This window comes from Saccopteryx leptura, chromosome 2 (genome assembly GCF_036850995.1).
Source record: "Saccopteryx leptura isolate mSacLep1 chromosome 2, mSacLep1_pri_phased_curated, whole genome shotgun sequence".
NCBI classification, from domain to species: domain Eukaryota; kingdom Metazoa; phylum Chordata; class Mammalia; order Chiroptera; family Emballonuridae; genus Saccopteryx; species Saccopteryx leptura.
In genome coordinates this window covers 338,429,231-338,442,324 of record NC_089504.1, presented here as the reverse complement: position 1 = coordinate 338,442,324, position 13,094 = coordinate 338,429,231, and the positions used below count along the sequence as shown (strand labels likewise).

Here is a 13,094-nt window from a genome sequence, read left to right as displayed (position 1 = left end):
AATACTAAATGTACATTGTAAAGATTTTTTAGATGGGCACAGAAAAATGAGAACCAATATTAAAGATAGTCAAAAGTAAAATCAAAAACCAATGTCCAGTGCACTTAAAAAATCACAACTTTGTGAGTCCTTGATTTAGGACTTTTTTAGAAGATTAAACTTGTATATATAAATTTTACTAGGAAAGAATCAAAAGCTTCCTATAATAATAAAGCATATAATTTGGCAACATATTATAAATTCTTCCTTAAATACCAACCCTTTTTACTAAGTCCCATTACTTTTACCAGTTAGGAGAAAATAGCTACATATTTAGAAAATACTCTGTTTACATATGGATTTACTACTATTGCCTCAAAGATGTTTTACTTTCCTCCTTTCAGAGACCTGTGTCAACTAGCTTGCAAGTTGTAGAAAGTCTGGTGAGGAAGATTAGAAAATTTCTGAAGTCAACTGAATTGATACCATTACACACACAAGAAAATGACATTATGATTATACCTCCTGAATTACATCATGAATGAGATGCTTACATGTTTTCACCGCAAAATGACTGGGTGTATTTTCTCTGATGATGCAATCTGTGAAAATGTATGACAAAATCAAAATCTAACTGTGATTTTCAAAATACAGTGGGAAAGTGTATTTTTTTACCTGTCACATCCAACAACATTTAAGTGATGGGCACAAGCACCTCATATTTATTTCAGTTCTCGATGATTTGATAAACATTTAAATCATTTACAGGATTTGCTTCTTGTCACAACTAGGAAGTGTCATGGACAGCCCTGAACCTCAGAAACTCAAATCTACAACCTACTACTTTAATTATATCAGCTGCAATTGAAGCTGATGGTTGCCTGCATACATCCTAAAACCCACAAATCTATTCTCCACAGAGACAAATTTATATATTCCTTAAACTAACTGATAGACCCCTTTATTAGATAATTTTAATAGTTACAGAGCCCATACCTTTTAGAAGCAAAAAAATGGAAAGTCATATTTAATTCATTTAACACCCTAGTTGAAAAATTATTACTAGGTACAAACTATTTAAAATAGTTTTCTTACCCAGGTGGCATGCCTGGCATAACTGGTGGCATTCCTGGCATCAGAGGAGGAACACCTGGCATTAATGGCGGTATCCCTATAAACAATTTCAACAAAAAAATAAAAAATTAACATTAAAGAGTTAGGAGAAAGAATTTAATACTTCCACACTGTATCAATAAAGTCCTAAGAATGTTAAATTGTAAGAAACCCTATATGCTACCTGGAGGCATTCCTGGTGCTCCTGGAACTGGTGGTAAACCTGGCTGTGCCATTGGGGGGATATAACCTTGCTGAGGTTGAACAGGCTGTGGCTGAAATGAAGTAGAAGCTGCGGAGTCATCATCATCATATTCATCAGAATCATCTTGTTGTTTCTTTTTTTGACTCTCTGTTTCAATTGATTTTCCCATAAAGTGAGAGAGGGGGGGAAAGAAAAAAAACCTAAGCAAGTTTAAGACATTCAGCATTTTAAAAAGTTATTTCAATGCAATTAGCTCATGAAATTTTTCTTCCAAAAACTTTTCAGTTAATATTGTTCTTTATTCTTCAAATGTATTTTCAACATATATTAAGCAATCATATAGTCTATGACAGGTAAAAATAATTCTCCAAAATCTGTTTTATTAAAAAAACAGCTTTCTATTCCATCCCAAAAGATGGAAGGACAAAAAGATCTGACCTCTCTGTAACACTTTTCAAAACAAAAATTTTCATGGGTGATTAATAACAGCTCCTAACTGGATCATACATGGTTGCAAATTCTAAGAGAAATTTTAAAAATATATATGCAATTAGTGGCTACATAAATCAAAACAAGCTACCTTCATTTTCAAAGGCCTCAACACTTATTCCACTTGGAATTCAGTTATGAATAAAAATATTATAGTAAAACATTTGCGATGATCCAAATAGTATTATATATATACAAATCAACACACAACTTCAAAAGACAAAGAAAAAAAAAGAACTCAAAAATGGAATTCTGATCTACCATTAAATTTATACTTCAAAGTAGTAGTAATAATTCTCTCACTAATGAAGCTTTATTAAGAAAAAGTATACAAAAAAGAAAAAGTATCTTAATATTTACCCTGTGTTTTCTGTTCAAGAAGTCGCCTTCTCTCGTCCATGTCTTTTTCTGGAATACCTTCCATACCATATATTTCCAACTCTATGTCTGTTCTCCCAGGTATTGCATTTGGTACAGCGTCTATTGTCTCTTTATGCACCTAACAGTTAAAAAAAAAACAAAACAACTTCCATCAAATAGGCAAAAATGCCAAATAAAAGTTTGTTAAAGAGTAATTTCAGGTCCTGGCAGTTGACCCAGTGGTAGTGTTGGCCGGGAGTGTAGATGTCCCAGGTTCAATTCCCAGTCAGGGCACACAGAGGAGTGCCCATCTGCTTCTCCACTCCTCCCCCTCTCACTTTTCTCTCTGTCTCTTCTCCCTTCCTGCAAACACGGCTCTACTGGAATGAGTTGACCGTGGGCACTGAGGATGGCTCCATGGCCTCTGTCCAGATGGGCAGAACATCAACCCTCAAAGGCTTGACAGGTGAATCCCGGCTGGGGCACACTCAGGAATCTGTCTCTCTGCCTCCCCTCCTCCAGTAAAAAAAAAAAAAAAAAAAAAAGAGTAATTTCAAATTACTCTGAGACCACTTACTATGATAGTTAAGTGGCCTGACCAGGCGGTGGCGCAGTGAATAGAGTGTCGGACTGGGATATGGAAGACCCAGGTTCGAGACCCCAAGGTCACCAGATTGAGCGAGGGCTCATCTGGTTTGAGCAAAAAGCTCACCAGCTTCAGCCCAAGGTCGCTGGCTCAAGCAAGAGGTTACTCGGTCTGGTGAAGGCCCGTGGTCAAGGCACGTATAAGAAAGCAATCAATGAACAATTAAGGAGTTGCAACGCACAACGAAAAACTAATGATTGATGCTTCTCGTCTCTCTCTGTTCCTGTCTGTCTGTCCCTCTCTATCCTTCTGACTCTGTTTCTGTGTAAAAAAAAAAAAAGGGGGGACTGGATCTAGGGAAAGAAAAAAGTGGCTCTATAGTGAGACTATGTGGATTCAATCTCCAGTTTTGCGGCTTACCAGCTATGTGAGATTGGACAAATCATTTGACCTCTCTAAACTTCAGTTTACTCCACTTATACAGTACCCAATCTCTAGAGTAATTTTTAAGACTAACTACAATGTATATAAAAAGCACTCAGCCCTGGCCGGTTGGCTCAGTGGTAGAGCGTCGGCCTGGCGTGCAGAGGTCCCGGGTTCGATTCCCAGCCAGGGCACACAGGAGAAGCGCCCATCTGCTTCTCCACCCCCCACTCCTTCCTCTCTGTCTCTCTCTTCCCCTCCCGCAGCCAAGGCTCCATTGGAGCAAAGATGGCCCGGGCGCTGGGGATGGCTCCTTGGCCTCTGCCCCAGGCGCTAGAGTGGCTCTGGTCGCAACAGAGCGACGCCCCGGAAGGGCAGAGCATCGCCCCCTGGTGGGCGTGCCGGGTGGATCCCGGTCGGGCGCATGCGGAAGTCTGTCTCTCCCCGTTTCCAGCTTCAGAAAAAAAAAAAAAAGGGCACTCAGTAGGATGTCACACACTAAGGGCTCAATAAACATTATTTTTAATTTACTGTGCAATTTTACTTGCTTGAATTATCAGTAATTCAAGCTGATAAAACTACCCAAATCAGAGAAATTTCAAGTATATTTAAGTACAGCTTATGGAACAGCCTCATTTTATTGATAACTAGACTAAGTAAAATTTCCAAGAATGGGTCTTGAGACAAGCCTGTAGTTACAAACCACACAAGTGACATTCACAATTAGCATCACCAATAACTAATAATGAGCCACCTGTGACACTTAACACTGACACACTAGTGAGCTGGTCAGTATGTGATTTTATTTCCCAGGTCAAAAAGAGGAAAAGAAGCCCTGGCCGGTTGGCTCAGCGGTAGAGCGTCGGCCTGGAGCGCGGGGGACCAGGGTTCGATTCCCGGCCAGGGCACATAGGAGAAGCGCCCATTTGCTTCTCCGCCCCCCTCCCCTCCTTCCTCTCTCTCTCTCTCTTCCCCTCCCACAGCCAAGGCTCCATTGGAGCAAAGATGGCCCGGGCACTGGGGATGGCTCCTTGGCCTCTGCCCCAGGCACTAGAGTGGCTCTGGTCGCGGCAGAGCGACGCCCTGGAGGGCGTGCCGGGTGGATCCCGGTCGGGCGCATGCGGGAGTCTGTCTGACTGTCTCTCCCCGTTTCTAGCTTCAGAAAAATACAAAAAAAAAAAAAAAAAAAAAAAAAAAAAAGAAATAAAATTACATTCACATACACAGTAACCAGTCCTCACTACATTTCGAAGTGATAAGGGCAAGAATATACTCATTAAAAGGTGTTGGGGTCCTGGTCAAGTAGCTCAGTTGGTTAGTGTCGTTCCAACATGCCAAGGTTGTGGGTTCAATCCCCATCCAGGGCACATACAATCAACCAATGAATGCATAAATAAGTGAAACAACAAATTGATGTTTCTTTCTCTTTCCCTCCTTGCTTCTCTAAAATCAATGAAAAAAAATTTAAGTTGGAAAGAGAAAAATAACATGATTTACTTAGAATTTTTCTTGCCTAGTATGAGTTAGGATGCTCTCGGTTGAAAAGATAGGGGCAAGTGTTATGTGAGCCATCTAAAATACTAATGTCCTAGGTTTATCATTATTTTAACTGGAGAATGTATCTGAATTAACATGCTCATTTAACAGACTATGAAATTATAGTAAGACTATATAAAAACAGAAGCACTTAGTCAATTAAAGATATTACTAATAGTTTCTAACAACCCTTTCAGCTTCCATTCATCTGCTCTCCTCTACAGCAGTGGTCCCCAATCCCTGGGCCGCAGACCAGAACCGGTCTGTGGGCCATTTGGTACTGGTCCGCAGAAAAAGAATAAATAACTTACATTATTTCCGTTTTACTTACATTTAAGTCTGAACAATGTTATATTTTTAAAAAATGACCAGTTTTCCGGCCCTGGCTGGTTTGCTCAGTGGTAGAGCATCGGCCTGGCGTGCAGGAGTCCTGGGTTCGATTCCTGGCCAGGGCACACAGGAGAGGCGCCCATCTGTTTCTCCACCCCTCCCCCCCTCCTTCCTCTCTGTCTCTCTCTTCCCCTCCCACAGCCAAGGCTTCATTGGAGCAGAGTTGGCCCGGGCACTGAGGACGGCTTCTGTGGCCTCTGCCTCAAGCGCTGGAAAGGCTCTGGTTGCAACAGAGCAAGGCCCCAGAGGGGCAGAGCATAGCCCCCTGGTGGGCATGCTGGGTGGATACCGGTTGGGCGCATGCAGGAGTCTGTCTGACTTTAGAAAAATACAAAAAAAAAAAAAAGAGACCAGATTCCCTGTTACATCCAAGACTCACTCTTGACACTTGTCTCGGTCACATGACACATTTATTCATCCCACCCTAAAGGCCAGTCAGTGAAAATATTTTCTGACATTAAACCAGTCCGTAGCCCAAAGATGGTTGGGGACCAGTGCTCTACAGCCCTTCTTAAAAGAATGCCTCTCCTTTCTCATTCCCCCCCCTTTTTAACTAAAGAACAATTTGTATATAAGCAAAAACTGGAAAGAGCTGTAGTGTCCAAGGTAATTGGGCTTAAGAATATTAGTGATCTCTACTTTACCAGATCTATGAAGAAAATATGAAAAAGCGGTCATAATATAAAATAACTCCCAGTAACTGCAAGTTTTATCTTCTGAAGTTGACTTAATTCAATATGCTTCATTATTGGAAGGCAGATCAAAATTCTCCACAAAACCTGCCTGACCTGTGGTGGCGCAGTGGATAAAACGTCGACCTGGAAATGCTGAGGTTGCCGGTTCGAAACCCTGGGCTTGCCTGGTCAAGGCACATATGGGAGTTGATGCTTCCAGCTCCTCCCCACCTTCTCTCTGTCTCTCTCTTCTCTAAAATGAATTAAAAAAAAAAATTCTCCACAAAACCTGGAACTTCATATTCATTCCCTCTGATAGCAAGTGGTGCTTTCCCACCCACAAATTGTTTGGGCAGTTTCAGCCAGTCTTCTTAAACTAGTCAGACTGTCTGCATCATACTCGTTTAAGATGCTGGATAGCATTTCTCTCGGCATGGCCTATAATGGTTAAAAGGGTTTGCACCAGAGATGCCTGAATTTTAAGACTGTTAAAATGGACCACTATTCGGCCCTGGCCCGTTGGCTCAGTGGTAGAGCATTGGCCTGGCGTGTGGAAGTCCCGAGTTTGATTCCCGGCCAGAGCACACAGGAGAAGCACCCATCTGCTTCTCCACCCCTCCTCCTCTCCTTCCTCTCTGTCTCTCTCTTCCCCTCCCGCAGCCAAGGCTCCATTGGAGCAAAGATGGACCGGGCACTGGGGATGGCTCTATGACCTCTGCCTCAGGCGCTAGAATGGCTCTGGTCGCAACAGAGCGACGACCCGGATGGGCAGAGCATCGGCCCCTGGTGGGCATGCTGGGTGGATCCCGGTCGGGCACATGCGGGAGTCTATCTGACTGCCTCCGTTTCCAGCTTCAGAAAAATACAGGAAAAAAAGAAAAGAAAAAAAAGGACCACTATTCTTTGGTTTGCAAACACATTCACCTCTTCAGTACACTAACATCTTTAAGGATAACTGAATTAGTCTTTTTATTATCTGCTATAGCTATTCTGTGAACCACCCTTCTGCAAGCAGTTCCTTTCCCACCACTGTACACTTGTACCCACAGTTCGACAAGTTTTTCCTGGTTCATGCTAGTTCCTTTCATCTTGCTGGAGAGGAAATGGGGCGGCACTGGAGACTAGGGTTGGTGTTCAAGGACTTTGGGCAGGCCAGCTGAGAATAACCGCACAAATGCAAGGACATGAGTTGATGGCTCTTATTTTCTCTCTCTTTTTTTTTCACTTTTCCGAAGCTGGAAATTGGGAGGCAGTCAGACAGACTCCCGCATGCGCCCGACCGGGATCCACCTGGCATGCCCACCAGGGGGCGATGCTCTGCCCACCAGGGGGCGACGCTCTGCCCCTCTGGGTCATCTCTCTGTTGCCTCTAGAGCCATTCTAGCTCCTGAGGCATAGGCCACAGAGCCATCCTCAGCACCCGGGCCATCTTTGCTCCAATGAAGCCTCGTCTAAGGGAGGGGAAGAGAGACAGAGAGGAAGGAGAGGGGGAGGGGTGGAGAAGCAGATGGGCGCTTCTCCTGTGTGCCCTGGCCGGGAATCGAACCCGGGACTCCAGCACGCCAGGCTGATGCTCTACCACTGCGCCAACCGGCCAGGGCCTCTCTCTCCTTTTTTTGAGCAGAGACAGAGAGAGAGTCAGAGAGAGGGATAGATAGGGACAGACAGACAGAAACAGAGAGAAATGAGAAGCATCAATCATCAGTTTTTCATTGCGACACCTTAGTTGTTCATTGATTGCTTTCTCATATGTGCCTTGACTGTGGGCTACAGCAGACCAAGTAACCCCTTGCTTAAGCCAGAGACCTTGGGTCCAAGCTGGTGAGCTTTTGCTCCAACCAGATGAGCCCGTGCTCAAAATGGCGACGTCAAGGTCTCGAATCTGGGTCCTCCACATCCCAACCTGACGTTCTATTCACTGCACCACCACCTGGTCAGGCTCATTTTCTCTTGAAAGCACTCCAATCAAGCTTTCATCCTCATCATTCTAGGAAACCGTTCTGGGAAAGTGACCAACAGCATCTACTTTAATCTGATCTTAGTCCTGTTTTAGTTGACCCACCATCAGCATTTGACTCAGTTAAATAACTCACTCTAAAACATTTCATTTGGGGCCTTGGCCAGGTTGCTCAGTGCATAAAGTGTCATTCCAGAGATTCAAGGTCACTGGTTGAATCCCCAGCCAGGGCTGTAGTACAAGAAGCAATCAATGAATGCATAACTAAATGAAACAACTAGGTAGAACGAAAAATTGATGCTTCTCTCTCAAATCAATTAAAATTAAAATTAAAATAATAAGAAAACCACACAACCCACAATACACACACTTCATTTGGCTTCCAGGGTACTACTCTCTTGGTGTTCCTACCCTTTCAATCTCCTTGGCTTCTTTTAAATTTCTAATCTCTAAATGCTGGGAATGACCAACATGGGAGTCCTTGTACCCCTTTCCTATTTCTAAGAAGAAAAGACACGGCTTCAAATAGCCATCCTTATACTGTATCCTTCCAAATCTCTATCTCCTCCTCCAATTCTTCTGAACCCCAGATTGTAAATCCAAATGCTTGTTTAACATCTCCACCTGGATATGTTTTGGGTTTTTTGGGGGGGAGGGAGATAGACAGGGACATACAGACAGGAAGGGAGAGAGATGAGAAGCATCAAGTCATAGTTGCAGCACATTAGTTGTTCATTGATTGCTTTCTCATATGTGCCTTGATCGGGGAAGGGGGGGCACTTCAACTGAGCCAGGGACTCCTTGCTCAAGCTGGCAACCTTGGAGTTTCAAACCTGGGTCCTCAGCATCCCAGGCTGACGCTCTATGCACTGCACCACCGCCAGGTCAGGCTCCACCTGGATATTCAATAGACCTTAATCTTGGTATCTTCATCCCATAGCCTATTCTCCCTGCAGCTTTCCACATATTTAGTATATGGAAGCTTCATTTTTCACATTGCTCAAGTCAAAAACCTTCTGATCGTCCTTAACTTCTCATTTTCTCTCATATTGCACATCTAATCCATCAGCAAATTCTGGCTCTGCCACCATCATCTTTAGCCCGAATGGAACACTTGTCTCCCACCTTGTCTCACTACACCCTGCAGTCTATTCTCAAGGCTGCAGCCAGACAATCCTTTAAAAAAAGTGTACCAGAGCTCGTTACACTTCTATTCAAACCTTCCATTTCACTCACAATGAAAATAGCCTACACTAGCCTGCAAGGTCTCCAATATAAAGTAGCACAGTGCTGCCTTTTCCATTTCCTTCAATGTAGAAGAATGCTCCTGATGTTGAGTGAGGGCCTTTCATTTGCAGTTCATTAGAAGCTCTCCCTCACATCCTTTCAGATGTCAGCTTCTCATTCAGGACTGTCTTGTGGCCTTTCTTATTACCCCTACCTGGTTCTAATTTTCCTTATTAATTATCACCATAAAGGCAAACAACGAAATATTTACAGGTTACTGTCTTCTACAATGGTGACTATTTTATTCACTTCTGTATATCTAGTGTTATCTCACAGGTGAACTTTCTGTGATAAATGGTAATGTTCTGTACTTCTACCATCGAATACAATAGCTATTCACCAGCCACATGTGGCTACTAAGCACTGGACATGTGGTTGAGATTGAGGAATTGAATTTTTAATTTTATTTTAAATAACCACCTGTAACTCAGTGACTGTCTAAGCATGTAGTATGCTTTCAAATATTTTTGAATAGATATTAAATTGTTGTAGTGACATAACTAGACTGAGAAGATCTATATAAACTTATTTTTAAACATCTTGTTTCAATTTACCCCCTCTTCTTCCTACCAATAGTAGTTTCCAATAAACAGAGATTTGCTTTTCTCAAACCTAACCTCCAATCAGGCAAAAATTCAGGAAACTCTAAAACTGGCAAAAGTAGAATAAATAATGTTCAATAGGACATTAAGGCACTCTTTACATCTTTAAAAATCACAAAGCTCTCCCTACCTGGTAGTAAAAGGACCCAAGAAATCAATTATTTGAAACAATGTTGCCCCTCCAAGAGGTTTTGGAATAAATGGTTGCAATAAAGCTGGCCCCAGGAAACAAGATTAGAATCATCCTTAAATGACAGTGAGTGAATTAATGGCAGCTAATTCTTACGGAATTAGAACTGGTCAGATTGCCCACAAATTTAAAATTGATCCTTGCTCTTAACTCAAATACTGAGGAAGATATATTTTGTGATCTCAATCTAATTGTCACCAACCTAACCTAGAATGAAATACAATAATTAAAATACCAATATAATCTCTCCTTAAACATAATAGTTTTATCTTCTTGATGGCTAAATAACAGGGTTGCTTTTTCTTTGTTTTTTTTAAAGCTGACTGGCCATCTTATTTGATCTTTTGCAATAAACAACCAAAAAACGCTACAATTTCCAAAGAAATAGTCATGCTTTTTCCCATGTTGTTTCCATACAAGGGAGTAAAAATTAAATACCAAAGAAAAATCCTTACCTGCATGCAATGTATAGCCAAGCCAGGTCCTGTGTACAATTTCTTATGACATATATGGCATTTAAAATGTTTTGCTTTTTGGTGCTGTATAAGGATCTTCTCATCATCAAAATCTCTATTACAATACCTGATCAATAGTTAAGGTAAAAAAATTTACACCACGCACAGCCTATAAGAAAAAATCTGTCATGGGTTAAAAGAATAGAAGTAACACTAAAATATGAGAACAGCTAAAACCAAAAAGGAATCTTGCTTTTGATATTAATTAATTAGATTAACTTGCATTGTAATTTTAGCATATTTCCTGGAACCCCACAATCTCTCTTCGCCACCCCTAAACACATTTCAATATAGTTTTGCAAGATTTCTGTGTTTAACAGAGATTTATGTGAAATTCACTATTCTTTTGTTCACAATTTCAGCACTTACAAATGCATATTGTGGACTTAGAAGGGTTCAACGTTAAAAAAAAAATCCCCACTTTCATGAAGACATAATTTCGAAATAGAATTCACTCATTAGATAGATGAAAAACAACTGGAAACATTAAGATTCACCTAATGTTTAGAATTTAATTTTAGAATCTAAGAACAAGTTCACAGCGAGTAAGAACGACACAATTCCGCACGGACGTGTGTTGCCAGGGAAGGTGTTCTGAAACGATAGCTGCCTCACTAGGAAGACTTTCCTAAAACAACGTTGCAAATTCGGAACCGTTAAACTACCATATAAATAAAGGCAGTTCCGTAGCAAACTGTTTTTCGGTGCAAGAGGCATTTTTTTGTAGCCCTACAAAGCCACGTGAGGAAGACAAGAACCTCCATCCCGCAAGAGAACACTTCTACAAGATCAAGGCGCCACTTGGCGAGGAGCAGCACAGCTTAGTCCTTCCCCTGCCCGCGCAAAAAAAAAGAGAGAGGGAGGGAGGGAGAAAGAGAGGAAGAGGAAAAGGGTTTGAAATCCGGGTTGACTCACGTTGAGCTTTACTAAACCACCGATTTTACAATAAAAAGGGGGGGGGGGTGACTGACTCCAAGAGCTCTCCCCTAATCCTCCGTAGAGTCAAAGCAGAGTATTTTCCTCGAAGAAGGTCCCTTTGTTGACTCGTCACCGAGACGATCGGGTACAGCAGGACAGTCCTGCGGGGGACACAGTCCTCGATGGAGGGGTCCCAGCCGCCTCCCAGCCGGCCGACGCTCGTTCCAAGCCGAGAATCTCCTGAGTCACGGAGTCCCACTGCTGCCAGAGCCTCTGGCCCGGGACACCGCACTTTCCGGTATTTCGCCAATCGTACTCCAGCCACCAAGCCACCCACCCCTGGGACTAGACCTCAAGACACTCTCCGCCCTAGGCCCAAGCCGGGCCTCCCGGTCCCAGTCACCAGCAACCGGAGCTCCAGCTCGGCCGGGATTTCAAACTGACAAAGGATACCAGCACCACGGCTTCAGCTGCTTCTTCTTCTTGCGACCCATAACCGCGCTCTGCTGAAAAAAGTAAAAAGGGAGGAGAAAAATATGCGGGGAAAACGAGATTAAAACCGCTCACTTTCCGGACCCAACTGGCACCGCCGCGTCCCACAGGAAACAGGCACAAAATGGCCGACGCCCTCGTTCGCCGCTCTGTTTCCCATCAGGCACTGCGGCAGGCGATGCCAGGAGGTTCACATGACTCAGGCCTCCGCCCTGAGTGGGCGGGGACTTGCAGTCGCTGTGAGGCGGCCGCCATCTTGTCTGTTTAAACGGGTCCCGGCTCTCGCTGGGAGTGGTTATGGATCCCTTCGGGTTTCTTTGGTAAAGGAGCCGGCTCTGTGTGTACGCTGAGAAACGCGCGAAATGAAGGGGGTCGGGAGGTACTGAAAACAGTACCAGCTTACTTAAGGGCGGGCTACAAATAAAGGATGATTGAGGCAGCGTCTAATTTTCAACTTTTTTTCATTGTCGGATTAATCTTTTCTGTAGTAAGAGTTGGGCATCTGCATATTTAAATGCTGAATCACATAAGTAGCATGCATAGATTGGCGACAGATGCCTAAGCAACGCCGTGCCCTGCGGTCAGCGCAGGTGCTGGGGAACCCCAGAAGAAAACCCTCACACGTGGCTGTCCCTGGGTGTCATGAGAGGCTTCCGGAAGGGTCAGTGGGAACAAGCGAGGCAAAGAGAGTATCTCATTAACGGAGCAACGTGCAAGCTTTTGATTCTGAGCACTCGGAAAAAAAGTTGTGGGGCTGGAGCTCATAATAGGGGGCTGGTTGCAAAGGCGACTTCTGGAGAGCCCAGAAGCAGTTTGAGGAGTGCGGCTTTGCGCAGAAGTCTTTGCGAAGCAACAAGAGTTTTAAGAGGACAATTAGAGAATAATGCAAATTTAGGAGAGAGTTTAGGTGTTTAAGAGTCCAGGTCTTGGCTCCATTTTCCACAAGTGCCACTGCTTACCTGTATTGCATGGCTTTGGGTGAGCCATATAAACCTCAGCTGCAATTAGAACAAAGTTGGCACATAGAAATAACTATTAATGTAAATTTATATTACTACTAAAAAGAAAAAATAATAGCAAACATCCAAAAAACACTGTGTGTCAGACTTTGTGGTAGGTTTTAGGTGACTTGTGTCAACATGCCTGTGATGAAGATGTCATTGTTATCACCCTGTTAATATAGATGAAAAAGAGGCTTAAAAAAGTTGAAGTAGGCCAAAGTGACTAATTGTCTTCCTTTAGGGAGGACAGTCCTTTTATAAGTTCTGTCTTCCCTTGAAAAATATCCTCCTACATATCTTCCTTTTTGATATTGGAAGACTAATCTGTAAATGTCTATATTCGATCAATGCAGAGTCAACCCATTGCGTGTGATGTG

At 43.0% G+C, this 13,094-nt stretch overlaps 1 protein-coding gene across 4 annotated transcripts in view; it reads right to left on the bottom strand.

Moving 5' to 3' along the window:
- ZNF207 (zinc finger protein 207) overlaps positions 1–11,858 on the bottom strand; it is a 29,430-nt gene extending 17,572 nt beyond the window's left edge. For 2 of the 4 annotated variants that reach the window (XM_066363806.1, XM_066363807.1), the window contains exons 1-6: positions 11,678–11,858; positions 10,247–10,373; positions 2,147–2,285; positions 1,277–1,444; positions 1,075–1,150; positions 534–581 (exon numbers count right to left, since the gene is read on the bottom strand). In XM_066363806.1, the coding sequence (XP_066219903.1) occupies positions 534–581; positions 1,075–1,150; positions 1,277–1,444; positions 2,147–2,285; positions 10,247–10,373; positions 11,678–11,718 (599 nt within the window). In that variant the 5' untranslated portion in view covers positions 11,719–11,858. The remainder of the gene's footprint in view (positions 1–533; positions 582–1,074; positions 1,151–1,276; positions 1,445–2,146; positions 2,286–10,246; positions 10,374–11,677) is intronic. The other 2 variants (XM_066363809.1, XM_066363808.1) reach the window with 2 other exon arrangements.
- Positions 11,859–13,094: the final 1,236 nt, after the last annotated feature.